At 48.8% G+C, this 27984-nt stretch overlaps 2 protein-coding genes across 2 annotated transcripts; one reads left to right on the forward strand and one right to left on the reverse strand.

Moving 5' to 3' along the window:
- Positions 1-426: 426 nt before the first annotated feature.
- On the reverse strand, positions 427-15752 carry PLAGL2 (PLAG1 like zinc finger 2). The gene is made up of 3 exons (XM_039318882.1): positions 15596-15752; positions 9044-9380; positions 427-8073 (listed from the first exon to the last, which is right to left on the reverse strand). The coding sequence occupies exons 2-3, from the start codon at positions 9295-9297 to the stop codon at positions 6870-6872; spliced, it is 1458 nt and encodes a 485-aa protein (XP_039174816.1). The 5' UTR covers positions 9298-9380; positions 15596-15752; the 3' UTR covers positions 427-6869.
- A 124-nt stretch (positions 15753-15876) lies between these two features.
- Positions 15877-27648, forward strand: POFUT1 (protein O-fucosyltransferase 1). The gene is made up of 7 exons (XM_039318883.1): positions 15877-16104; positions 17732-17853; positions 19313-19495; positions 20286-20398; positions 22287-22479; positions 24359-24601; positions 27169-27648. The coding sequence occupies exons 1-7, from the start codon at positions 15993-15995 to the stop codon at positions 27355-27357; spliced, it is 1155 nt and encodes a 384-aa protein (XP_039174817.1). The 5' UTR covers positions 15877-15992; the 3' UTR covers positions 27358-27648.
- The last annotated feature ends 336 nt before the right edge of the window (positions 27649-27984 follow it).

The following is a 27984-nucleotide window of genomic DNA, read 5'->3' on the forward strand; positions in this document are numbered from 1 at the left end:
CATACATACATACATACATACATATATATATATATATATATATATATATATATATGGAGTTTGAGAACCAATCCCCCAAAAATGGGGCGGAAAATTGGTTTTCGATTATCTTTTTTAAAAAGGGGGAGAATAGATGCCTAACTTTGGGGCGACTGCAAAGCTTGAAGCAGCAACCCATTTGGGTCTTGGACAACATTGCCATGAGACAACTCACTGCAGGTCACGAGTTAACCCTAAATATTGCAGGAATGGCGGAAGAGAATTTTGAAAGGCAGAGGAGGCAATGATGGGAGGGTCAAACTGAAATGCTGAACGAACCAAAAAAAAAAAAAATGGTATTTTTTTAAATCAGTGTAAATACTTAAAAATGGTTGAGTTGTCCCTGGTAGGCTGAGTTGGCCGCACCAAATTGTCCCTTTCCAAATCTTTTTTTTTTTTTCCGTTTGGCTTCTTGGGATGAAGTCCCAAGGTGAGGAATCACGTACAATAATTGGGAGAAGTTGGATTCGTTTAATACAGGACGTGCGAACGGGAGAGGGGAACGCTAGCTGTGAGCCTAGCACAGAGGCGGATCTTTTCCAGATCTTTTGGATTTTATTAGCCTTAACTACTACAAGGGGACAGTGGGACCTGTCACCCAAAATAAATTCATAGTCCCCATACTATCAAATGCATAAAGTCTTCAAACAAAGCAGAATCACGGGGGGAGGGGGGGGGAAGAGAGGGGGTATCAAATAAAATAAATCCTGAAGAAAACAAATAACAAACAGAGAGAAAGTTGATCCTCTTATTACAGAGTTTGCTTAAAATACTTCCCCTTCGTGGGGCTATTTTCAGTTTAAGTTATTGATTCCCATATAGATCACTCTAAAAGCCATTAGGACTACGTAGGGCCCTCTTTCTTATGGGGGAGATTAAAATTAATCCCACTGGCGGTGAGGGAAGAATTGGGGAAGTTTTCCTAAGAGGGACAGCCCCCCCCCCCCTAAATCCAAGGCATATTCTGAATTACAGAAGGGGAGGATGGAAAACCACGGGAACAGGAGCACCCAGTAGGTGTTGCTGTCAAATCCTGAGTAATTTGTTCTTTTAGGAGGGACGGGGGGGGGGGGGGAACTAAAATAAAATCTCAGGATTTTAGCCAGCCGAAGAGAAACATTTCAATATATACACCGGAAACAGATCACCACAAAAGCAGCCGAACAGTCACACTGCTTATCGCTAAGAAAAAGGGAAGAAATGACTCTGAACGAAGAGCTTCGAACATCCTGTGGATTTAGCGTCACAAAAGAGCGGCAGGGTGGAGACGACAAAGCCAGCAAAAGCAAAATTTGGGTGGGGGAAACACACACACACACACACACACACACACACACACCAGAGACACGAGCTAAACCTGGCACTAAAGAGTGCAAAATAGCCATAGCACTTATCTACCACTTCACAGTGCTTTGCAATCCTGTGTAAGCGGTTTACAGAGTCAGGGTTTCCAACAATCTGGATCCTCGTTTTACCGGCCTCGGAAGGATGGAAGGCTGAAATCAACTTTGAGCTGGTCACGATCGAACCGCTGGCAGTCGGCAGAGTTAGCCTGCAATGCTGCATCCTAACCACTGCGCCACCACAGGAGCAACTGTCCTTAATAAAAATGGTTCAAAGGCTTTAGAAAGCAGGAGATGAGATTACCGAGTAGGGAAGCACCTCACATTAATTCCTCTTGACCCGGGTGATCAACTATGGCGGCTTTACAACCCATGGACTTCAACTCCCAGCATTCCTGAGACAGCCGCCTCTTCCCTTGCCGAGGAATACAAGTCACTTCCTTGGAATGGAGAGGCACAACTTTACACTCTCCACACTTTAAAAGGCTACACCTGTAGCTATCCAAATACTCTTTTTAAGTCTCCCCAAGACCAAGCAAGCTTTTTTTCCATTACGCATCATACCACAGGGAAAAAAAAAAAAAACCCAAAATATGTTTTGTGGGCCACTCTACAGAATCTTCATCTTTCTTTGGAATGTTACTTCCGGCTCAGGAATCCCGGGAATTGAAGTCCACAGGTTGCCAAGTTGCCGTGGTTGACCCCCTTCCTGTCCTTTGACTATGTCTTAAAAATCACCTTTCTGTTATCGGTTTTTGTGCGGCTGGCATCTGCCACCCCAGAGACCTGATCCCAAGGATCTGATCCTATCGTGTCTTTCAGGACCTAGAAAGGATCACCCCGTAGTGAGCGATCCAGTTGTAAATTCGAGGAGCTTGGGACAACACCTTTTTTTTTTTGCCAATAAAGTTTTGCGGCAACAAAATGCATGCCAGGAAAACAAACCCTGCTTAAAGGGACAAGAGATGTTTCCGCAAACTACCTTTCGAAAGGATGTGAGACTTTTAAAAAAAACAAAAAAACATTTATTTGGAAAGCACAATTAATGAAAGGCCAGTTGGTTGCCAACCCACCCAGAGTTTAAATAGAATTTTCCCCCCTTTATGGTTTATACTTCCTTGCCAGTAAGGGGAGAATGCCTGCAGATGAACACATAAACCCGTCACCAAAAAGGAAATATGAACTGGCAAAGCAAGAGCGCTCCCATTTTTTTCCTGCGCCCCAAAACATGAGGTCACGTACAAATAAATTCTCTTGAGTTTCCCTCCCTCCTAGCCCTGGCAAAGGCAGAGACCTCAATCTTCCTTTTTAAGTGCTCACTCGCCAGCAGTGACAATTGATCAGGATATTGACTTCACGCCTGGTTAATTTTACTCCAGGGTGAACATTTACAAAGTCCTCTTTCCTCCCCCCCCCCCAAACCGGGAGCACTTTGGCTCAAAATGGAGAGCCACCTAGAATAGCGACGGTCCTTTTTCCTCCACGGTGCAGAAATATTATCCTATTTTTCCCTCGTTCTGGGTTCGTTTTTGTTTTTTTCCAACACCGTGATCGAAAGCTTTATTTTTTATGAACAGAAATTCTTCCCTCCCAGGGGTCTGCTCTGAGCAAAATACAAGCCACGGCACACGCCTGGATTGGCGAGGCACAACGTTATACCATCTCTTCTTTAAAAAGCTACACCTGTAGCTACATGGATAAAGACCCCTGTTGGGTCCTTGACCTCACCAAAAGACTAAACAAGCGTCCTTTTCATTGCCCGTCACGCTGCACAAAAACCGACCAACCCCCCAAAAAATATTTGTGGATCCTCTGCAGGATCACCGCCTTCCTTTGGAAAACTGGAGTTTGGAGAGAGTTTGGATCAGTAGTACTTAGGAATATTTGATCTTACAGCTCTTTTGTAAGAAAGATGACTGAAGCTTAGATCTCCCCCATCTTTTCTTGTAGGTTTTTTTGTTTTTTGTTTTTAAACTGAATGCCATTTTCTATAGCAGTGTTTCCCAAACTTGACAATTTTAAGGCATGAGGACTTCAACTCCCAGAATTCCACAGCCAGCGTTGCTGGCTGTGGAATTCTGGGAGTTGAAGTCCACATGCCTTAAAATTGTCAAGTTTGGGAAACACTGTTCTACAGCAGCAGAGAGATCGGGGTGGATAGAAGACTCACTCACCGCTGCTGTTTCAGCATCGGCGTTGAATCTAGGGCTGAAATAAACCCATTTTTCTCGTTAGGAAAGAGTCGTCTTTTGATACGGACAGGAATGCTCTGTCTTTTTTTCCCTGTTTTTAATTATCTTTGGTTGGGTCCTGAAACAAAGGGACAAGCAGCCCCAACGGAGGAGGGCTTATGAGCCAGAACGCACTCTTGGCATGTCGCGTTTGCTAAAACGATCGAGCGGAAGGACAGAGAAGAGACGGAGAAGTGCCCGAAGCTGCGAACTAAGCCAACTCGGCAAAACAGGATCTCTTGAATCAGCTTTTATGTCTAAGTCCAATGCCATCCTGGAGAAACTGAAAACGTGGAATAATCTTTCTTTTTTTTTTTTTTTTTTCCTTCTCGTTAAGTTTTGAGGTAGGGATGTGAGGATTGCATAAGAGGACAATGTGCAACTCTATCTGGAAAGGGAGTTAACAGGAAATGCAACCGAGGTATTTAAGAATACTGAAACCATCCGGAGACGCCCAGCCGTTCTCCAGGGCAAGAAGGCACACGCTGAAATCGGAAAGGCAACGTCTGACCGCGAAAGACCAGGAAGCAGGGCCTGTGGAACTCAAGGCCACATGCCGTCGATGAGGTAAGTCTTACACAAAAATCTCGAGACAGATCGCGAAGGACACGCCGCGAGAAAGAACAAGGCCGTCTACGCCCGACGCAGAAGGCCTACGCCTGGGACAGACGGGATCCTGCCGACGGGGATGGAGGCTAGATTTTCCAAAGCAATCTGGAATTACAAGGAAGAAATGAACAGGTGTTTTTTCTTTTTAAAGCATCTGCTAAGGACAGGCGTTGAAAGAAGCCAGCAAATGCACTGCAGAGATCACCTTAACGTATCTGGGCAAGTAGGAGAGCCACAGCAGACCCCCTTAGCGCTGCTCCCTACGCAGTGAGGTAAAAGGAAGGGGCCTGTGGGGGTACCCCTGAAATGGATGGAGGTGGACCCTCCCCAAATGAGGCCTCCGGCAGCCACTGGAGAGGCATTGAGAGGTTAAGAGCAGAGGCTCTTATCATGAGGTATTCACTGTAATAAGACAGTAAGACTGCTCGCTCAGGAAACTACGGGCAAGTAAGACAGAGATGGCTGACCTGGAATTTGCACAAGAGCCCTGAGCTGGGGAGGGGAGAGTTGAAGGTGAGAATGGGAACAGGACCCCTTTGAAAGTCCCTGTTAATTCCCGTATTTAATCCCCCAGGATTAAATCAGTTACAGGTGACATTCTGAGCAGGCTCAGTAATTAAAAAAATGGGGGCACCTCCTGCCGCCCCTTCTCAGCGACGTCCTGCAGCCCTCGGGGAGATCGGGCGGCTGAACGTCTTCTAAATTAAGCCTGGGAAGGAACGGAGGAGAAAGAAGACAGCAGGCAGACACTATGGCGGGGGTCCCCAACCCCAGACCCACAGCCCACTACCGGGCCACAAGCCGTTTCAAACCCAGCCACAGAAGCAGAGGAGAGCAAGCACGCGCGTGCTTCCCCCTTGCACGAGCAGCAGGGCACGTGCGCGTGCTCCATCGGCACAAGCGGCAGGCGTGCGTGCCCAACCCCTTCGTGCAAAGGGAGCTACTCGCCCGCTTGCGGGACCATCCCAGTCCCCCTCCGCCCCCAGACTGCAAAACTGGAAAGGCTGGGAAACAACTCTGCACGACGGGAAGCGTAACGGAGGACTCGGCTCGCTTTTGCCGTGTCGACCCTCTCCGAATCGCCCGTCGCTTGCTAAGGCAGAAACAAATGCCGCAGGCCATGATCCTCGTTCTGATTTTTGCTCCGGGCCGAGTTCATGTTAGGAATGTGAGGCCCCGGGAGGCCACAGCTGGGCACCTTGCAGGGAGACAGAAGGGAGCATCAAGGCTCTGGAGCTCAAGAGGCGAGCCAACCGTGCAGGGAAGGAAGGGGGTGTGCAAATAAGAGGCTGTTGGGTTACACTCGCCCCCCCCATTCAAAAAAGGTTACTGACTTCCCCGCTAAGAAGCTGAGTCCGCAGAAAGCAAGGCTGCCTCACCTCCGCTGCACCCCACGTTTTTCCCTTCCTGCAAGGTTGGCGTGCTCAGGCTGCGGGTGGGGCTCGGGGGGAGGGGCACGGCGGCTGCTGGTGAAAAGGTGATTTGCACACTCGCTATCGAAAATTGCCCCGAAGGCACCGAGAAGCTGAAACAAACTTTGTTTTTCTTGAGCCCCGAGGCCAAACACCCTCATCCCTCAATAAGCTTGCTTGTGTCCAAACGGCCGAGATTTAGGGAAAAAAAAAAAAAAAAAGAGGAAATCTCAGCCGGGCAGAACGACGAGCCTGGCTCCTGATCAGTTAAGTCTTTTCGGGAAAAGACCACGGCCGATGGCTGCTGTTGCTAGACCCTAACATCCTTTGGGAAACCCACTCAAAACGAGAAAACAAAAAAGCAGACAATCACAGGGAGGATTCTTCTGTTGAAGGGTTCTTTTGACCCGCTCAGAGATCTGGGAGGAAAGAAAAAAAAAAAACACACACACACACGCGCGCGCACACACAACCCTCTAGAGTGCTAAACTAAATTGGCAAAAGCTGAAGCCATTCCCAGTCAGTTTGATTTCCCCACAGGGGAAGATATGGAAGTAGTAGTAGTGAGGTGAAACTGGAGCTAGCCGCTTTCACGGTGTAAACAGTGTCTTCGCCGTGCCCGGGACCCTGACGGATCTCTGCGACACTACCTGATTCGTAATAGCGGGAAACGGTGGAGTAAACATGATCCTGCAGCCAGGCATGGTCGGGAAACGGATCCAAAAGGGGTGGGGGGTCGGGGGAAAAAAAGAGTCTCGGTTTACAAAGGCGGCGTCGCGGGAATCGCCGCTACCGCCGCCGGAAGTCGTGGGGGAGAGAGAGGTGAGGGAGGGGAGAGAAAAAGGGGATTCCTGCCGCACGGACCAAGCGACACACAACTGCAGGAGGCGCGTTGGGCCCTCGTTGGGAATCGACCGTGACTTCAGCTCCTCCGAACACGGAGCGAGGCTGGGGAGGGGGGGGGGAGAAAAAAAAAAGACTCCGGCGAGGTTCCCGATTACCAACAACGTAAAAAGAAGAAGGAAAAAAAATAATAATAAAATACCTGAAATGCTATTCACTGCAACCTATTTCCCCTGTCCAGGATTTGGGGTGTACACAAGTTCCAGTTCCCCCCCTCGAGCTGTTTTTTTTTCCCCTCTCCCCCCCTGCTGGAAAGACGACGAAGCCGAGCACGCTGGCGGTGCCCCCGAATCCGCCTTTGCCCGGAGACGCTCTGCTTTCGTCCAGCGCGCTCACTGGAATGCTTGGTGGAAACGTGGCAAAGTGGTGGCCCCCAGGCCCGGGGAGAACATGGAGGGCAAGGGATGCAGCGCCCCAAAGCCGAGCGAGGGGGCGGCTCCCGGAGGGGACTCCTGCGGCGGCAGGGCGGTGAGGAGGGACTGGGTCTCTCCCTGGGAATACCCCATCACCAGCCCCCCCGAGGAGACCGGGGGGGTGCAGGAGGGCAGGTTCAAGGGCAAGAAGCCCAGGAGGTGGGAAAAATCCATGTTAGCAGCACAGAGCGCTTCCGATAGGAGAGCCGGGCTCTTGGAGAGCAGGCTGTCCTCCAGGCTGGCCGGCTGAGGGGGGGAGGAGGAGGGCTCGCCCGCGATCAGCGAAAGGCTGCCGGGCAGCTCTGCCAGGCCGCTGTCCACCTCTGCTTTGGGGATTTTGTCGGGGAAGTATGAGGTAGATCCGAGCTGGTATTTGGGGGGCGGCTGCGGGGACGAAGGTTCCAGAGGGTAGCTCATTCCCATCGGGAGAGGGTTGGGGACTAGCGAAGGGGGCATCCCTGAGCCAGGCAGGGCCGGGACGTGCGCCCCGTACATGCCCATGGGCAACATGCCAGGAAAGGCCTTGCCGCCCATCACCTCCCGGGAGGCCATGCACAAGACCGGGCTGAGCTCCTCCTTGACCGCCACGGCCGAGCTGCAGCTGAGCAGGCCCAACATGTCCACGGGCTCCGCCTTGATCTTCAGCAGCTCCTGGGAGTGGCTCTTCTTCACGTGCCGGGTCAGGTGGTCCTTCCGGCCGAAGCGCTGGGCGCAGTACTGGCACAGGAAGTCCTTCCGCCCCGTGTGCACCACCAGGTGGCGCCGCACGTCCTTGCGGGTGTAGAAGCGGCGGTCGCAGTGGTCGCAGGGATGCTTCTTCTCCTTGGCGCCGCCCGAGGGCCTGCGCGAGTGGGCCTTCAGGTGCTCCAGCAGCGCCTGGGTGCTCTCGAACACCTGCAGGCAGACCTTGCAGCTCAGGTCGCCGCTGGCCGCCGCGTGCATGGCCAGGTGGCGCCGGTAGCCCAGCTTGGTGTTGTAGTTCTTGCCGCACTCGGGGCAGTGCAGGGCCTCCTTGTTGGGGTCGTGGGTGTGGAGATGGTTGCGGAGGTGGTCCTTCCGATGGAACATCTTCTCACAGTACATGCATTGGTGGGGCTTCTGGGCCGAGTGGGTGGCCAGGTGCCTTTTCGGGAAAGGAAGAAGGAAGGGAAGAATAACTGTAGCTGCCGTCTCTGCCTTTGCTGGACATGGACGGAAGAGAACGGAATGAAACAAGGAGCAAGGAAGGGAATGGAGAACAGAACAGAGCAGGATAGGATAGGTATTGCAATGCAGAACAGAACGGAGTGGAATGGAATGGAATAAAAACAGAATAGAATAGAATAGAATTAAAACAGAATAGAATAGAACAAGAAATAAGAATAGAACAGAATAAGAAATAAGATTTGAACCGAATAAATAAGAAATAAGAATAGAACAGAACAGAATAAGAAATAAGAATAGAACAGAACAGAATAAGAAATAAGAAAAGAATAGAACAGAAAGAATAAGAAATAAGAATAGAATAGAATAGAATAAAACAGAATAAGAAATAAGAATAGAATAGAACAGAGTAAGAAATAAAAATAGAATAGAATAGAATAGAATGGAATTGAATGAAATTATGGAATGGAATAGAATATTCTGAATTCTATTCTATTCTGAATTCTATTCTATTCTTTTAATTCTATTCTTTTAATTCTATTCTTTTAATTCTATTCTGTTCTGTTTCTATTCTATTCCATTCCATATTTTCTATTCAATTCCATATTTTCTATTCCATTCTATATTTTCTATCCCATTCCATTCCATATTTTCTTTTCTATTCTATTTGTATTGCATTCCATTCCATATTTTCTATTCTGTTCTATTCTATTCTATTCTATTCTATTCTATTCTATTCTATTCTATTCTATTCTATTCTATTCTGATTCCATTCCATTCCATTCCATTTATTTTCCATTCCAACCCTCCCCCCTGCAAACTGGCTCTTGGGCAGCTCAGCCTACCTGCCAATATTCCCTCCCTCCCTCCCACCCCCAAACCAGGTGAGCTCGGAGGATTTGAACCCGGCCCTGCCCGGCCCTAAACTCCCCTCACATCGCCCAGCATACCTGTAGAGCTTGTACTTGGAGGCAAAGGCCTTGCCGCAGTGCAGCTGAGGGCAGCAATAGGGTCTGGGTTCCGGACTGGCTCTCAGCTTCTCCACGCCAGGGAAGGCAGCTTCTGACAGCTCATACTGGCACTTGCCTGGGCTCTGGCTCTCTCGGGTTCTGGGCCTGGGCACTAGTTTCCAGCCCACCTCCTCCTCCTCTTCCTGCTTGGCATCTTGAATCCAATTGGGAACACTGGTGAAGAAGGCGGTCATGGCAGGCCTGTAGAATTGTTGCTCTTGTGCATCTCACTGGTCCACCCTAGTCGCCCTTTCCAAAGACTTCAGTAGACAAAGTCCTGGAAGGAGCAAAGGAAATTCGTAAGGGGAGAGGGGGGGGGAGGAAATGACACACAACCACACGGCAGGACCCTCACCCTTGACTTACGACCACGACTGAGCCCCAAACCTTCCCTGCTCAGCAGCACACCTGGTAAGTAAGTAACACTTAGCTGCCAAAAAGGCCAACACAGTGCTAGGCTGCATAAACAGAGGGAGAGAATCAAGATCAGGTGAAGCGTTAATACCACTTTACAAGGCCTTGGTAAGGCCACACTTGGAATGCGGCATCCAGTTTTGGTCACCACGATGTAGAAAAGATGTTGAGACTCTAGAAAGAGGGCAGAGAAGAGCAACAAAGATGATCAGGGGACTGGAGGGTAAAAACATATAAGGGATGGTTGCTGGAATTGGGTATGTCTAATTTAATGAAGAGAAAGATGAGGGGGGACATGATGGCAATCTTCCAATATCTCAGGGGCTGCCCCAAAGAAGAGGGAGTCAAGCTATTCTCCAAAGCACCAGAGGGCAGGACAAGAAGCAACGGATGGAAACTCATCAAGGAGAGAAGCAACCTAGAACTAAGGAGAAAATTCCTGACAATTGAGGACAATTAACCAGTGGAACAACCTGCCTCCAGAAGTGGTGAATGCTCCAACGCTGGAAGTTTTTAAGAAGAGACTGGACAGCCATTTGTCCGAAATGGTATAGGGTTTCCTGCCTGAGTAGGGGGTTGGAGTGGATGACCTCCAATGTCCCTTCCAACTTTATTATTATTATTATTATTAGTAGTAGTAGTAGTAGTAGTATTACTACTACTACTACTACAGTCATTAAATGAAGTTGGCTCCCCCATTGAGTTTGTTTGTCAGAAGATCACAAAAGGGGGATCCCGTGACCCTGCGACCGTCATAAATACGAGTCAGTTGACAAGCGTCTGAATTCTGATCACATGACCAGGGGGAGGCTGCCAAGGTCGTTACACCAAAACTGTACTACTTCTAAACGACTTCAAAGATAAATAGAGCCGAGGTGGCGCAACTGTTAGAGTGCAGTACTGCAGGCCACTTTAGCTGACTGTGTTCAGCAGGTCAGCGGTTCAAATCTCACCGGCTCAAGGTTGACTCAGCCTTCCATCCTTCCGGGGTAGGTAAAAGGAGGACCCAGATTGTTGGGGGCAATGTAAATATATATATATATACATTGCTTACTGGTGTACACCGCTTAGAGAGTGCTTGCACTTAAAGCAGTATATAAGTCTCATAAATAAATAAACAGTCCACCAAGTCCTATCTTGGTTGACTGCAGGTAGTCCTCGACTTACAACCGTTCATTTAGTGACCGTACAGTTACAATGGCACGGAAAGAGGTGACGCGACTGTTTTTCACACCGACGACCACTGCAGCGTCCCCCATGGCCACGTGATCAAAATTCAGACGCTTGGCAACTGACTCGTACTTATAATGGTGGCAGCATCCCGGGGTCACATCGTCCCCTTTTGTGACTTTCTGACAAGCCAAGTCAGTGGGGGTAAACTGGATTCGCTTAACAACCGTATTACTCACTTAACCACTGCACGGATTCGCTTAACAACCCGTGGCAAGAGAGGTCGTAAAACCAGGACAAAACTCAGGAAACGTCTCACTTAGCAACAGAAATTCTGGGCTGTGAGTCGTAAGCCAAGAACAATCTGTGTCAAGTCCTTGCAACAAGACACAGCCTCTTCTCTTACCTGTAAAAGCACCTCAGTCTGAATATGTGTTCCTCATTTTAAAAACTGCAGTCTTGGAAAAAAGGACTTTATTCCAATTCAGAACGAGGTGTGCAGGTGGCACACAAGGCAGAAACCTGCAATGTTTGTGTACCTGCTTAGGAATTTGGTGAGCAAACAAGGCAGTTTTCACTCAGTTGCACCCGATCCAAGTGAGTCAAATATGACAAGGTCAGATAACCTCAAAGAGGTGAAAACAGGCCGTCCGCTCCAGTAATTTTCCCTATTCTCCCACCCATCACCGAACGGGACGGACAGCTTCCATTGTTTAAAAGGTAGGAAATGTACACACGGGCAGTCCTCGGCTTACGACCGCAGCCGAGCCCAACCTTTCTGTGGCTAAGCCGAGACGTTTGCAAAGTGAGTTTTGCCCCCTTTTACGACTCTTTCTCCTGGCCACGCTTGCTAAGGGAATCACTGCCCATGTCAAATGAGTCGCGCGGTCGTTAAAGCGGAATCTGGCTTCCCCCGTCGACTTTGCTGGCCACAAGGTCGCAAAAAGGGGATGACGTGACTCCAAGACCCTGAAACGGTTATAAATGTGAGTCAGTTGCCAAGCGTTTTCGATCCCGTGACTACAGGGACGCTGCAATGGTCGTAAGTGTGAAACACAGTCCTAAGTCACTTTTTCAGGGCTCTTGTAACTTGGAACAGTTGTTAAGTCACGAGCTACCTGTATCCCTTTTGCAGACGCGTAGCTTTTGTTTACGTGACGTAGTAAATTACAAACTAGCCAATTGTGGGTTGGGTGACCCCAGGAAACTGAGCGGAGGATGCTACGATTGAATTTTCCATAGAGAAAGAAACACAAGGGCCAGGGGTAGGCAAGCTCAGCTCTTTTAGGACTCGTGGACTTCAACTCCCAGAATTCCTGAGCCAGCTGTGCTGAGGGGAAAGGGAGAGGTTTCCATGCTAAGCCACGCTGGCTCAGGAATTCTGGGAGTTGAAGTCCACAAACCATGAAGGGGCCGTAGTTCCCCCATGCTGGCTCAGGAATTCTGGGAGTTGAAGTCCACCAGTCATGAGGGGGCCATAGTTCCTCCATGCTGGCTCAGGAATTCTGGGAGTTGAAGTCCACGAGTCATAAAAGAGCCAAGGTTGCCTGCCCCTGCACAAGGCCAACTGAATCCGGGGGGAAAGTTATCCCAACCAGCATTCTATGTCTCATAAAATAAAAAGAGCTGCAAAATGCAAAAATAATTTGTTCCATGGAAACACTTGCGGGCACTTATGCCTCTGTAGCTACTTTTCATCACACCCCAAAGGTAACAAAATCACACAAGAAATCTTTTCAGACAGGAAATAGATGTTATATGGGGGGGGGGGGAGAGAGAAAGTATTATGGACTCCTCCATTGCTGTTTTGGAAAGAAACAGTCCTTTTTCTCTTAGAAGAGAATACTTGTCGGTTCCTTGGTGCTCTCTGAGCTTGGTGGCTTTCTTGCAGACGTTTGGTTACACAATTAGCTAACACCATCAGTGCTAGAAGGGAGTGGGGATTGCAGAGAGGAGGAAAAGGAGAAGAGAAGGAGAAGAAAACAGGAAAAGGAGAAATATGAGGTCCTTAGTGTTCTCTAAGCTGGGCCATTTTCTTACCGATATTTCATGACCCTAAATCGTCGGTTTTCAACCTGTGGGTCGGGACCCCATTTGGGGTCGAACGACCATTTCACGGGGGTCACCAAACAACGCAGTCCGCCATTTTTTCCCCCCTTTTCCTTAGCTGTGCTACTCCCTTTTATTCTATGGGCTTTTGAAAGCCAATAGAATAGACCCTCTTGAATAGAGTCTAATTCTATTGGCTTTCTAAAGCCAAGAGGAATTGTCCAGGCTGTCTCTGCCCTGCTGAGCCCGCCAAAAGCCCCATTCTGCAAACGGTGCTGCACCAGTTGAGTAGTCCTCGACTTACGACCGGTTGAGTAGTCCTCGACTTACGACCGGTTGGGGGTCGCGGCATTAAAAAGGTTGAGAACCACTGCCCTAAATAAATAGGGAACATCACCAGTGTTAAAAGGAGAGTGGGGTCTTTGGTTCTCTCTCAGATGGGCTGCTTTCTGGCAGATATTTCACGGCCCAACCAGGGAACATCTTCAGTGCTAGAAGGGAAACGGACAGCAAATCCCACTCCATTCTGATGATGATGTTGCCTAGTTGGGTCATGAAATGTCTGCAGGAAAATCACCAAGCTCAGAGAGCACCCAAGACCCCAATCCTCCTCCTCTCTGCACATCCCCCCCTTGCGTCTAACACTGATAAAGTTACCTCCTTGGCTAATGAAACGTCCACAAGAAAACAATCAAGGTCAGACAGCACCAAGGATCCACAGTCCTCCTCTTCCTCCATCATTCCAGAACCCCCCCCCTTCTAGCACTGATGATGCTGCCTAGATGGTTCATGAAACGTGTGTAAGAAAACTACCACACTCAGAGAGCTCCAAAGGATCCCACAGTCTTATTTGTCTTCTTCTCTTGTGGCAGCTGAAGAATTCTGGGAGTTCAAGTCCACAAGTCATAAAAGGGCCAAGTTTGAAGCCCCTGGCTTAGATGGAGCAGGACCTCCAGAGACCAAGCAAGGCATCTGCACAAAGCAGAAAGGAGAGAAGAGACCTCCCTGACACCACTGGATGCAATCTGAAGCCTTCCAGCCCTGAGATATGACTCCATCCAGGGCAGCTTTTCTCAACCTGGGCTACTGTGGACTTCAATTCCCAGAATTCTCCAGCCAACATGCTTTAAGATGGGTGGGCTTCAACTCCCAGAATTCCCAACCAGCAGACTTTAAGATGGGTGGGCTTCAGCTCCCAGAATTCCCCAGCGAGCGTGCTTTAAGAGGGGTGAGGTTCAACTCCCAGAATTCCCCAGCCACCATGCTTTAAAATCGTTGAGCTTCAACTCCCAGAATTCCCCAGCCACCATGCTTTCAGAGAGGGGGACTTCACTCCCAAAATTCCCCAGCCAGCATGCTTTAAGATGGGTAGTCTTCAACTCCCAGAATTCACTAGCCACCCTGTTTTAAGAGGGATCGACTTCAACTCCCAGAATTCATCAGCCACGTTTTGAGGGGGAAGGATTTCAATTCCCAGAATTCCCCAGCCAACATGCTTTAACGTGTGTGGACTTCAACTCCCAGAATTCCCCAGCCACGTTTTAAGAGGGGGTGGACCTTGACTCCCAGAATTCCCCAGCCACCATGCTTTAAGAAGATCGTTGAGCTTCAACTCCCAGAATTCCCCAGCCACCATGTTTTGAGAGGGGTGGACTTCACTCCCACCCAACATTCCCCAGCCAGCATGCTTTAAGATGGGTAGACTTCAACTCCCAGAATTCCCCAGCCACCATGTTTTCAGAGGGGTGGACTTCAACTCCCAGAATTCCCCAGCCATCCTGTTTTAAAAGGGGTCGACTTCAACTCCCAGAATTCGTCAGCCACATTTTGTAGAGAGAAGGATTTCAATTCCCAGAATTCCCCAGCCAACATGCTTTAACGTGTGTGGACTTCAACTCCCAGAATTCCCCAGCCACCATGCTTTTAGAGGGGTGGACTTCCACTCCCAGAATTCTCCAGCCACCGTGCTTTAACATCAGTGAGCTTCAACTCCCAGAATTCCCCAACCACGTTTTGAGAGGGGTGGACTTCAACTCCCAGAATCCCCCAGCCAACACGCTTTCACACAGGGGGATTTCAATTCCCAGAAAGCATGCTTTAAGAGGGGAGGACTTTGACTCCCAGAATTCCCCAGCCCCCATGCTTTAACATCAGTGAGCTTCAACTCCCAGAATTCCCCAGCCACCATGTTTTGAGAGGGGTGGACTTCAACTCCCAGAATTCCCCAGCCCCCATGCTTTAACATCAGTGAGCTTCAACTCCCAGAATTCCCCAGCCACCATGTTTTGAGAGGGGTGGACTTCAACTCCCAGAATTCCCCAGCCAACATGCTTTCACACGGGTGGGCTCTAATTCCCAGAAAGCATGCTTTAAGCGGGGAGGACTTTGACTCCCAGAATTCCCCAGGCAGCCATAACTACAGTTAGCCTGGGAATTGAAGTCCACCATCTTCAAGCAGCCAAGATGGAGAAACTCTGGTCCAGAGGAAGGCCAGAGTGCCCCACTTCCAGGAGAAACCCCCCCCAGGGCCAAATAAAGCGACCCCAACTGAAAATAAGAGTCTCCAAAGGCCCTTCTTGACCCTCTTCCTGGCTTCTGGTCCTTCCTTTGGGTTTCCTCACAAACGTCCCCCCCCTCACATTGGCCTTGGGGGGGGGGAGGCCAAACAGCCCCCCCCCCTCAATCGACGGGCGCCCGAAATGTTCCGCCGAGCCGTTCAGGCAGCGCGCATGCGCCCTGGAGCACGCAGCCCTCCCTCCCGCCCGGTCTGCTTCGCTCTTCCTTTCTCCACGCCAACGCCCCCCCCCGCGCGAGCGCGCGCGCGGCCCTCCGTTTTTCCCGCTCCGTTTCCGCGCTCACCGCCGCCGTGGCTCCCCTCCGGGCGCCTCGAGTGCCCGGAGGGAAGGGAGGAAGGCCCGAGGTTTGCCGCAGGAGTCCGAGGCGAGGCAGAGGCCCCATGGCGGGGCGGAGGGGCGCCGGGAGGGAGGGGAGGAGGCGACGAAGGGCGACGAGGCCTCCGGCCCAGCAGTCTGTGGTTTTTTTTTTTTTTTTTTCCCCTCAGGCGGGCTGGCTCGCGCCGCTCAAGGCCTCCATGGCGCCACTTCCGGCCCGGACCGGAAGTCACCCCGTCCTGCCCTGCCAGGCGCGCGCGGGGCCTGGCGGGAGGGGCGGGGCCGGGCCGGGCGAACCGGTTTCTATGGAGACGGCCCGAGAGGCCTAACTAGGCCGACGGCCTCTTCGGCGGAGCCAGGCGGCGATGGCGGCGGCGGCGCTCGGTGTCCTCCTGTTCTGCCTCTCCCTCCCCAGCCCCGGCTGCGCCGACGACGGCTGGGACCCGTCCGGATACCTGCTCTATTGCCCCTGCATGGGTGAGGCCCGGTTCCGCCGCTTCTGGGCTGCCGTTCCTACTCTTCCGCCCATGGGTTGAGAGGACGATGTAGGGAGCGGCTGGACTTGGCCCGGCTCCCTTCGCCCTGCGCTGCCGGCCTCCGACGGGACGCCTTCCTCGGTGGACTGGATTACAACTCCCATCATCCCCGGGAGTCCTGCTGGCGAGGGGGGGGGCGATTGAGCAAGGCTTTAGGACGGGTGAGGAAACCATAGGCCCGTGGATGACTTGTGGACTACAACTCCCAGATGCCTGAGCCAGCATGACTGGCTGGGGAATTCTGGGAGTTCAAGTCCACAAATTCACAAAAGGGTCCATGGTTCCCCACCCCTGCTTTAGGGGGGAGCTTCGGAGGGTCGGAGACGGGGGGGGGTGTCTTCGAGGTCTTTCTGCCGCTCCGTTTGTTTGCATTTTATTTAATGTGGTGGAAGGATGAAATGTGTGGGGCCGTCCCTCTTTTAGGCCGTTTATTTATTTCTTTGTTAAGTTTATTTGCTGCCTATCTCACCCTAGGGCTTCTCTAAGCGGCTTTATCTATCTCGATAGATTGATAGATATAGATATATAGATATATTTATTACTGGTTTTATATATATGTAGGTCTTTGGTTATTCGGGTTTTCTCCCGCGTAAAATTGGAAGTGTCTTGGCGACGTTTCGATGAAGTCCCATTCGTCATCTTCAGGCTGGTGTTTTTGGCTTCGTGCTTCGAGGAGCAATGTCCTCGAAGCACGAAGCCGAAAACACCAGCCTGAAGATGACGAATGAGACTTCATCGAAACGTCGCCAAGACACTTCCAATTTTACGCGGGAGAAAACCCGAATAACCAAAGACCTACATACAAACACCCGCGAAAACCTCAGAAAACACATACACACACACACACACATATATATATATAGCTAAAATAATGATCACCAAGAGAATGAGTAAGAAAATAGAATTTAATCAACCTAGCTTTTGTCGATAACTCTCGACATCGTCAGGTTTAAAAGGCAAACCCTGAGAGAGAACCTATATATGTTTCCGGCTCTTGTGTTCGTTCCTTAATTTAAATTTATCTGCTGCCCGTCTCACTATCCAGAATGGGGATCTGGGGTTGAGCTCCACTTGGGAGTACAGATGACCCTCAACTTAACAACAGTTTGTTTAGTGACCAAAGGTACGACGGCACTGAAAAAGGTGACTTACGACTGTTTTTGACACGTATGACCGTTGCAGCGTCCCCGTAGTCAGGTGATTGAAATATGGAGGCTTGGCAACTGCATCATATTTGTGACAGAGACCGTCTCCTGGGGTCGTGGGGTCATCTGACAGGCAAAGCAGGCTTGCTTAACGATGTGTTACGAGCTTAATAACTGCAGTGATTTACTTAAGGATTCTAAAATGAGGCGAAACTCGCTTAACAATGCGCCTCGCTTAGCGACAGAATGTTTGGGCTCAGTTGCGGTCGTAAGTCGAGGACTGCCTGTCTCTTTAATTTCAGCCTCACGCTTGAACTCGGCCTTAATGGAAGGAGAAAGAGCTTCCTAAAGGCCTGGCCAGACTTAACGCTGCCCTTTCCTTGCCCAGCAAGTAACAGATGGTCCTTTATGTTCTGTTCCAAGGGAGATTTGGGAATCAAGCAGATCACTTCCTCGGATCGTTAGCGTTTGCAAAGACGATGAATCGGACACTGGCCGTGCCTCCCTGGATTGAGTACCGGCATCACAGGCCTCCCTACACGAATGTATGTTGATTTATATGGTGCCTGTCTCCTTGCCAAGCAACTAGATCAGTGGTTCTCAACCTGTGGGTCGGGACCCCATTTGGGGTCAAACGACCATTTCACGGGGGTCGCCAAACAACGCAGTCCGCCATTTTTTCCCCCTTTTCCTTAGCTGTGCTACTCCCTTTTATTCTATTGGCTTTTGAAAGCCAATAGAATAGACTCTCTTGAATAGAGTCTAATTCTATTGGCTTTCAAAAGCCAATAGGAATTGTCCAGGCTGTCTCTGCCCTGCTGAACCCGCCAAAAGTCCCATTCTGCAAACGGTGCTGCACCAGTTGAGTAGTCCTCGACTTACGACCGGTTGAGTAGTCCTTGATTTACGACCGGTTGGGGGTCGCGGCATTAAAAAGGTTGAGAACCACTGGATTAGATGGTTGGATTGAATTCAGAGCTTTGGATGTATTATTTATTTGGTTTTTACCCTGCATTAATTGTTGTTTATAAAAAATTTAAAGTGGTGAACCTACCTACTGCTACTTCCTCCTGTTTTCCTTGCAACAACAACAAACCTGTGGGATGGCTTGGGATGGCCCAATCACCCGAATGGCTTTCACGCCTTAGGTGGGATTAGAACTCACCGCCTCCTGGTGATTGGCCCAAAGTCATCCAGCCAGTTTTCATGCCTAAGGCGGGACTAGAACTCTTGGTCTCCTGGTGATTGGCCCAAAGTCATCCAGCTGGTTTTCATGCCTAAGGCGGGACTAGAACTCTCGGTCTCCTGGTGATTGGCCCAAAGTCATCCAGCTGGTTTTCACGCCTAAGGCGGGACTAGAACTCTCGGTCTCCTGGTGATTAGCCCAAAGTCACCCAGCCGGTTTTCATACCTAAGGTGGGACTACAAATCACCGTCTCCTGGTGATTGGCCCAAAGTCACCCAGCTGGTTTTCATACCTAAGGTGGGACTACAATTCACTGTCTCCTGGTGATTGGCCCAAAGTCACCCAGCTGGTTTTCATACCTAAGGTGGGACTACAATTCACTGTCTCCTGATGATTGGCCCAAAGTCACCCAGCTGGTGTTCATACCTAAGGTGGGACTAGAATTCACCGTCTCCTGGTGACTGGCCCAAAGTCACCCAGCTGGTTTTCATGCCTAAGACAGGACTACAACTCCCTGTCTCCTGGTGACTGGCCCAAAGTCACCCACTCCGCTTTTGTGCCTAAGGCGGGACTAGAACTCACCGACTCCTGGTTCCCAGCTCAGCACCTTAACTGGCTCTGATGTACCGGTGGAGATCATTGCAAGCTCCTTTTTTGAGACCCCTCCCCTACTCATTTCAAGACTGTATCCCACCTGCCCATTTGTCCTCTGAGGAGGAAGTGGCCAGCTTTTTATTAAACCATGCTGTTATTGGCTATTATTAAGTAGCTAATATGTTCAGTGTTTTTGTGTAAATATGGGTTTCTTTTTATTGCAGCTCCACGTTCCTTACCAGGAATATTTCAAGCTGGCCCCTCTGCTCGAGTACCACCGCGTGATTAGCTTGGAGGAGTTTATGGAAAAGCTGGCACCCACCCACTGGCCTTCTAGCCAGAGAGTGGGGTATTGCTTTGAAGCAGCAGCTGAGAGAAGTCCTGACAAAAAAACCTGCCCTATGAAGGTAGGAAGATCTGGGGCAATTCAAGAATTTTTCTACTTCTCCCCAACTAGACTTTCTCAGAAAACTGACCGATAGGTGAGGAATCTTGACTGACAGCTGACGCCAGGGATCTTCCAACTTGGCCCTTTGATGACTTGTGGATTTCAACTCCCAGAATTCCTCAGCTAGGCACGTGTGCCTGGCTGAGGAATTCTGGGAGTTGAAGTCCACAAGTCATCAAAGGGCCAAGTTGGAAGACCCCTGGTATAGACTTTAAGAGGGGTGGACTTCAACTCCCAGAATTCCTCAGCCAGTGTGCCCGGCTGAGGAATTCTGGGAGTTGAAGTCCACAAGTCATCAAAGGGCCAAGTTGGAACACACACACACACACACACACACACACACACACACACGGCTTATGCAAACAGAAAAAAGTGTTTTGGCCAAGCCACAGAGTCAGCCATCAGGAACAATAAACTGAGAGAACCAGAAGCAAGACCATTAAGGATGACGGTTGCAGTGTCCGTGTGTGTATGTATGTGACACGTGATCCCCTTTTGCGACGTTCTGACGTGCAATGTCGATGGGGGAAGCCAAGCTCAACAACTGGGTCGAGAAAAGTCGTAAAATGAGGCAAAAAAAAAACTTTATTTAACAAATATCTCACTTAGCAACGGAAACGTTGGGCTCCATTGCAGCCGTGCGTCGAGGACTTGCCTGTCTGCAATTTTCAAGGAAAGGGCCTGCCCCCCCCCCCCCCGCCTTGCTTCTGCTGTCGTGGATGGACCTTCCTTTCTTTCTTTTTTTGCAGGATGGGAACCCCTTTGGCCCTTTCTGGGATCAGTTTGGAGTGGAATTTGAGAGGTCGGAGCTGTTCGGAGGGCTCTCCTTCAGCGCCTTTTACAAGGACAACTGGAACCGAAGGTAGCAAGTGGGGAATTGCTGACTGGGCAGGAATGATGATGATGATGATGATGTTGGAAGGGACCTTGGAGGTCACCTAGTCCAACCCCCTGCTCAGGCAGGAGACCCTATACCATTTCGGACAAAAGGCTGTCCAGTCTCTTCTTAAAAGCCTCCAGTGTTGGAGCATTCACCGCTTCTGGAGGCAGATTGTTCCACTGGTTAATTGTTCTGACTGTCAGGAAGTTTCTCCTTAGTTCCAGGTTGCTTCTCTCCTTGATGAGTTTCCATCCATTGCTTCTTGTCCTGCCTTCAGACGCTTTGGAGAATAGCTTGACTCCCTCTTCTTTGGGGCAGCCCCTGAGATACTGGAACACTGCTATCATGTCACCCCTAGTTATTCTCTTCATTAAACTAGACATCCCCAATTCCAGCAACCATTCCTTCTATGTTTTAGCCTTCAGTCCCCTAATCATCTTTGTTGCTCTTCTCTGCACTCTTTCTAGAGTCTCAACATCTTTTTTACATTTTGGGGAAAGTGTATTTTTGAGATTGGATGGCTAATAACACCACTTTTTTGGGGGGAGCAGTACCATAAAATTGTATATCAATGGAAAGATAATTTAATCAAGAATGTAATGCGACATAGTTTGTTCAATGATCTGTACTGTATTCTATGAACAGTTATAGCCAAATAACCAGAAAAAGGAAGCACAACTTGCTTAGGTTGATATCAGGTAGCTTTCCTTCATCTGATTGTAGCCAATGAGCATGAGCATTTAGAGAGCCAATCGGGCGTCATCTTGTTTTGGCAACGAGCCAATCAGATCACAGTGGGGTTCAGTTATTGATGTCCTGTATTGAAGCTGAGAGAAGGACATTTATAATAATAATAAAGTTGGAAGGGACTTTGGAGGTCACCTAGTCCAACCCCCTGCTCAGGCAGGAGACCCTATACCATTTCAGACAAATGGCTGTCCAGTCTATTCTTAAAAACCTCCAGTGTTGGAGCATTCACAGCTTCTGGAGGCAGGTTGTTCCACTGGTTAATTGTTCTCACTGTCAGGAAGTTTCTCCTTAGTTCCAGGTTGCTTCTCTCCTTGGTTAATTTCCATCCGTTGCTTCTTGTCCTGCCTTCAGGCGCTTTGGAGAACAGCTTGACTCCCTCTTCTTTGGGGCAGCCCCTGAGATACTGAAAGGCTGCTATCATGCCCCCCCCCCTCATCCTTCTCTTCATTAAACTAGACAGACCCAATTCCTGTACCCACAACCTCTGGTGGCAAGTTGTTCCACTGATTAATTGTTCTCACTGTCAGGAAGTTTCTCCTTATATTCTAGGTTGCTTCTCTCCTTGATTAGTTTCCATCCGCTGCTTCTTGTCCTGCCCTCTGGTGCTTTGGAGAATAGCTTGACTCCCTCTTTTTTGGGGCAGCCCCTGAGATACTGGACCACTGCTATCATGTCCCCCCCCCCCCCGTCCTTCTCTTCATTAAACTAGACATAGTTGTCAGTGTGTTATGTGATGGCTATCAAGTTGGATGGTTTTTTTTTGTGTGTTCTTTCATTGCAAAACGTAATAAAATTAAAGTCACGGTGCAAAGGGTTGACTGGTCACCCAGAAAGTGATGTAAAATAGTATTATTAAGTGAACAAGGCTGCAGTTATAAAGAAATTAGAAGAAAAATGGGTGGAAACTTAACCAAAGATGGCATTTCTTCTGTACACTTTTCCCAAAAAGTTTCCACCATTTTGGCCACTACTGTTTATATTAAAGGGAAATTGTCTCCGTGCTTCTGTGTTCTCTTCTCCACTTGATTCAGACTTAACAGTCCGGCTGGCAGGTCTTTTTTTTCCTTTGGCCACCGAGAGAAAAGATGAATAATTGTGTTTCTCCTCTGTTTTCTCCTAGGTTTCCACTCTCTGAACATCCTGTTCTCGCCCTCCCAGGTGCCCCGGCCCAATTTCCTGTCCTGGAAGAGAACCGGCCTCTGCAGCGCTACATGGTTTGGTCTGATGGGATGGTGGAGAAAGGAGAATCCTATATCAAGTCACTCCTGATTAGACCCTACGTGGGAATTCATTTGCGTGTGGGTTCAGACTGGGTAAGCGCCTGATTGAGAGGCTCGTGTTTCCCACACGTCCTGTTGTGTTTGCCTGCCACACCAGTGACAAAGACACAAGATTGAATCGACAAGGAGAGATTGGACCCCCATGGGTCCAGAATGGTTTAGCCCAGGGGTCTTCAAACTTGGCCTTTTTATGACTTGTGGACTTCAACTCCCAGAATTCCTCAGCCAGGCACGCCTGGTTGAGGAATTCTGGGAGTTGAAGTCCACAAGTCATAAAAGGGCCAAATTTGAAGACTTCTGATATAGACTTTAAGAGGAGTGGACTTCAACTCCCAGAATTCCTCAGCCCACGTACCTGGCTGAGGAATTGTGGGAATTAAAGTCCACAAGTCATAAAAGGGCCAAGTGGGTCTTCAAACTTGGCCCTTTGATGACTTGTGGACTTCAACTCCCAGAATTCCTCAGCCAGGCACACCTGGTTGAGGAATTCTGGGAGTTGAAGTCCACAAGTCATCAAAGGGCCGCCTTTGAAGACCCCTGGTATAGGGTCTCCTGCATGAGTAGGGGGCTGGACTAGAAGACCTCCAAGGTCCCTTCCAGCACTGTATTCCATACAGGTAGCCCTTGACGTATGACCACAATGGAGCCCCAAATTTTGGTTGCTAAGCGAGGCAGCTAAGTGAATTTTGCCCCATTCTACGATCCTTCTTGCCACAGTTCTTAACTGAATCATTATAGTCGTTAAGCTAGTCACACCGTTGTTAAACAAATCTGACTTCTCCATTAACTTGGCTTGTCAGAAGGTCACCAAAGGGGATCACGTGATCCCAGGGACACTGCAACCGTCATAAATATGAGTCAGATGCCAAGTATCTGAATTTTGATCCCGTGACCACGGGGGGTCCTGCAATGGTCGTAAGAGTGAAAAATGATCTTAAGTCACTTTTTTTCTGTCCCGTCACTAACTGAGGAAGTCATGGAACTACACAGTCATTGATCCCCGAAGCCAATAACGTAAATATGAACAGTCACTTGTCTGAGATAGTATAGGTCCTCCTGCTTGAGCAAGGGCTGGACTAGAAGACCTCCAAGGTCCCTTCCAGCTCTATTCTGTTCTAAAAGAGAAGCCAGCACTGGCTGTGTTATATTTTCTTTTTAAAAAAGTTTTTATTATTATTTTTCCATACATACAATAATAATTTTTCAACCAATGTGCTGTCTGAGTTTGACTACGCTAATACATATTTAATTCCTAATCCTTTATTCTTTCTTCTAGCCATCGATAAAATAAGTCCCAAGTTTGGTAATATTCTGTTCTTTTTCTTTCAGTCCATGGTCAATCTGTCCATCTCTGCGCATTTTAGTATTTTTTATTATTATTATTTCTTCCTCTGGTGGTATTCCTTCATTTTCCCAATATGGCGCACATAAAATTCTTGCCGCTGTTACGACGCGCAAAATCAAATATAGGCTTTGTTTGTTAGTCTTTTCTGGCATTATACCCAATAAAAAAAAAAGTTCAGGTTTAAAATCTACGTGTTCTCCCCACATCTTTTCTAGCCAAGTGTGTATCTTTTTCCAATACTTCTTTACTTTATCACGTGTCCACCAAGCATGATAATACGTGCCTGATGTGTTTACGTTTCCAACATCCACCTGACATGTTTTTAAACGTTCTTGCTAATCTTGCTGATGGGAAGGGCCATTTATAGAACATTTTATATCAATTTTCTTCATAAGAAGTTGGCCTTGTCCATTTGTAATTTCTTTCCCCTAAAGTTTGCCGTTTTTCTCATTCTATATTATATCCCCCCAAAAAATTCGCCCATCTTATCATTGTTTCTTTAACTTGTTCAGCTTTCCATTTCCAAAGTTATCTGTGTTATCTTTTCTACTTTCTGCCTTCTCTTAGAAAAATGCTTGCAATCTGCTGAAGGAGGGCACGGCTGGGCCTCATTTAATGGCATCCCCGCAGTGCGTGGGCTACGATCGCAACAACGCCGCGCCCCTCACCATGGATATGTGTTTGCCGGACCTGAACGAGATCAGGCGTGCCGTGAAACTCTGGGTGGAGAAGATAGAGGCGAAAGCTGTGTTTGTGGCCACCGATTCGGAGCCCTACACCCAGGAGATACAGCAGTGTTTCCAAGAAAAGGTAATCTTCATGAAATAATAAGATTATTATAAGATAACCTGTATGGTCATTGTTTTATGTGGACACCCTGGCACGCATTAAAAATGAGATTCTGTTGTCTGCTTAGAAGTGTACACGTACATAACACACATACAGAAATGCTATAGACATGCATATGTGTACGCCTACACCAGGGGCAGGCAACCTTGGCTCTTTTATGACTCATAGACTTCAACTCCCAGAATTCCTGAGCCAGCCATGCTGAGGAGAAAGGGAGAGGTTTCCAAGCTGAGCCATGCTGGCTCAAGAATTCTGGGAGTTGAAGTCCACCGGTCATGAGGGGGCCATAGTTCCCCCATGCCGGCTCAGGAATTCTGGGAGTTGAAGTCCACAAGCCATGAAGGGGCCATAATTCCCCCATGCTGGCTGAGGAATTCTGGGAGTTGAAGTCCACGAGTCATGAGGGGGCCATAGTTCCCCCATGCCGGCTCAGGAATTCTGGGAGTTGAAGTCCATGAGTCATGAGGGGGCCATAGTTCCCCCATGCCGGCTCAGGAATTCTGGGAGTTGAAGTCCACAAGTCATGAGGGGGCCATAGTTCCCCCATGCTGGCTCAGGAATTCTGGGAGTTGAAGTCCATGAGTCATAAAAGAGCCAAGGTTGCCTTCCCCTGGCCTACACCCTTAGATATAAATACGTATAAATTAATAAATCACTGTCCATCTTGAATACATAACGGAAGGAGGAAGCTTGAGAGTTCACAAGGTTGATACTGTATGGCAGGGGTCCCCAACCCCTGCTCCGTGGACCGACACTGGGCCATGGCATGCTAGCAGTTGGTCTGCACAAACAAGCAAAGCCCCATCCGTGGGTTGCAGGCAGCCCACAAAATCACGCACTCTCCGGTCCGTGGAAAAACCTCTCTCCACAGAAGCGGTCCCTGGTGCCCAACGCTTGGGGACCTCTGCTGTATGGCACAAAACAGACTGAATCTGGATATTCTGCTTCAGATGTTCTGCTTCTCCTGTTTGAGCAGGGAGCTGGACTAGAAGACCTCCCAGGTCCCTATCCTATCCTATTCTGTATTTCTATTCTATTCTACAATCTGTCTATTCTATTCGACTCTACTCTACATTATTCTGTATTCTATCCTATCCCCTGTCCTATCCCCTATTCCAGTGGTGGCGAACCTATGGCACGGGTGCCAGAGGCGGCACTCAGAGCCCTCTCTATGGGCACGCACCCCGTCACCCCAGTCCTAGGCCTTCAGCTGGGTTTTATAAAATCTTTTCGCTTTAGGACTCCGCCGCCGTGTGCAAAAAAAAAAAAAAAAAGGTCCAGTCAGTCAATTTCAACTTCTCGCGGGGGGAAAAAAAAGATCTTGCAAAGTTGGAATTGATTGATTGAACTTTTTAGTCCCACCCAGTCTGCCTTTACAACTGCAGCCATGCCCACCCAATGGGCCACACCTATCCAATTGGCCACACCCACCCAATGGGCCACACCCACCCGGCACCCGACGATGCATAAGTGGGTTTTGGGTTGCAGTTTGGGCGCTCGGTCTCTAAAAGGTTCGCCATCACTGCACTATTCTGTCCTATCCTATCCCCTATTGTATTCTGTTCTATTCTATTCTGTCCCTTATTCTATTCTATTCTATTCTATTCTATTCTATTCTATTCTATTCTATTCTATTCTATTCTATTCCTTATTCTAGTCTAGTCTAGTCTAGTCTGTCCCTTATTCTATTCCAGCGGTTCTCAACCTGTGGGTCGGGACCCCATTTGGGGTCGAACGACCATTTCACGGTGGTCGCCAAACAATGCAGTCCGCCATTTTTTTCCCCCTTTTCCTTAGCTGTGCTACTCCCTTTTATTCTATTGGCTTTAGAAAGCCAATAGAATAGACTCTCTTGAATAGAGCCTAATTCTATTGGCTTTCAAAAGCCAATAGGAATTGTCCAGGTTGTCTCTGCCCTGCTGAGCCCGCCAAAAGTCCCATTCTGCAAACGGTGCTGCACCAGTTTAATAGTCCTCGACTTACGACCGGTTGAGTAGTCCTCGACTTTTGACCGGTTGGGGGTCGCAGCATTAAAAAGGTTGAGAACCACTGCTCTATTCTATTCTATTCTATTCTATTCTATTCTATTCTATTCTATTCTATTCTATTCTATTCTATTCTATTCTATTCTATTCTGTATTTATTCTGTTCTGTTCTGTTCTATTCTATTCTGCTTATGCGTGCCAGTGTTGACAGTGAGATATAGGAAGTCCTGTAACTTTGGGCCAGTCACCAGGAGATGGTGAGTTCTAGTTCCAACTCTGGCACAAAAGCCAACTGGATAACTTTGGGCCAATCACCAGGAGACAGCGAGTTCCAGTCCTGCCTTAGGCACGAAAGCCCAGCTGGGTGACTTTGTGCCAGTCAATCTCCCTGAGCCCAACCCACCTCGCAGGATTATTCCTGTGGGGAAAATAGGAGGAAGGAGTAAATTGACCACTGAGTTATTTATAAAAATGATGGAGGAGGGATGTAAATAAATGACATTGAAAAGTGATGCCTTCTGCCTTCTGTTCTCTCCTTTGCAGATCAAAGTGGTCCATTTGCAACCCGAAGTGGCCCAGTTAGACCTGTACATCCTCGGCCAGTCTGACCATTTCATCGGCAACTGCGTCTCCTCTTTCACCGCCTTTGTGAAGCGGGAGAGGGACGCGCACGGGAGGCCGTCTTCCTTTTTTGGCATGGACCACCCCCCTCACCTTAGGGATGAGTTATAACCCACGGAGGACACTGCGCGTTGCATCTCGGGACCCACAACTCGGGCTTCACACAAAAAGCCCCCTCGGAAGCCAGGCTGCAGCTGGTCGGTTCTGCGGAATTCGTCCCTGTGTGTTCTTTTACAGTCTTGAGCTGGAAGAACAGAGCGACGTCTCGGGAAAATCCCTTTTTTTTTTCTCCCCCCTGTAATGGTTGAATCAAGGAATCCTCTGAATCTACCAGTCGAGTTTCCGCTTTTCACAGCCTTCTTACCTCAGTCAGAATAAATCTCTCTAAGACGGCACAACCAATCAATCATAAAAAATGTTCTGGATCTCGAAAGTGGCAAATAGGAGACAATGTAATTATCCTTGTAAGTGGTTAACACTTTCCAAAACAGGTTTAATCTCCACGTCCTCTTAGTTGGACTAGGGCAGGGGTAGGCAACCTCGGCTCTTTTATGACTCGTGGACTTCAACTTCCAGAATTCCTGAGCCAGCCTGGCTCAGCTTGGAAACCTCTCCCTTTCCCCTCAGCATGGCTGGCTCAGGAATTCTGGGAGTTGGACTCCACACGTCTTAAAGTTGCTGAGGTGGAGAAACAATGGACCTAGGGCAGGGGTAGGCAACCTTGGCTCTTTTATGTGG

The sequence above is a fragment of the Crotalus tigris genome, unplaced genomic scaffold (assembly GCF_016545835.1).
Source record: "Crotalus tigris isolate CLP2741 ecotype Arizona unplaced genomic scaffold, ASM1654583v1 scf7180000021643.52994198:917841, whole genome shotgun sequence".
Lineage (NCBI taxonomy): Eukaryota > Metazoa > Chordata > Lepidosauria > Squamata > Viperidae > Crotalus > Crotalus tigris.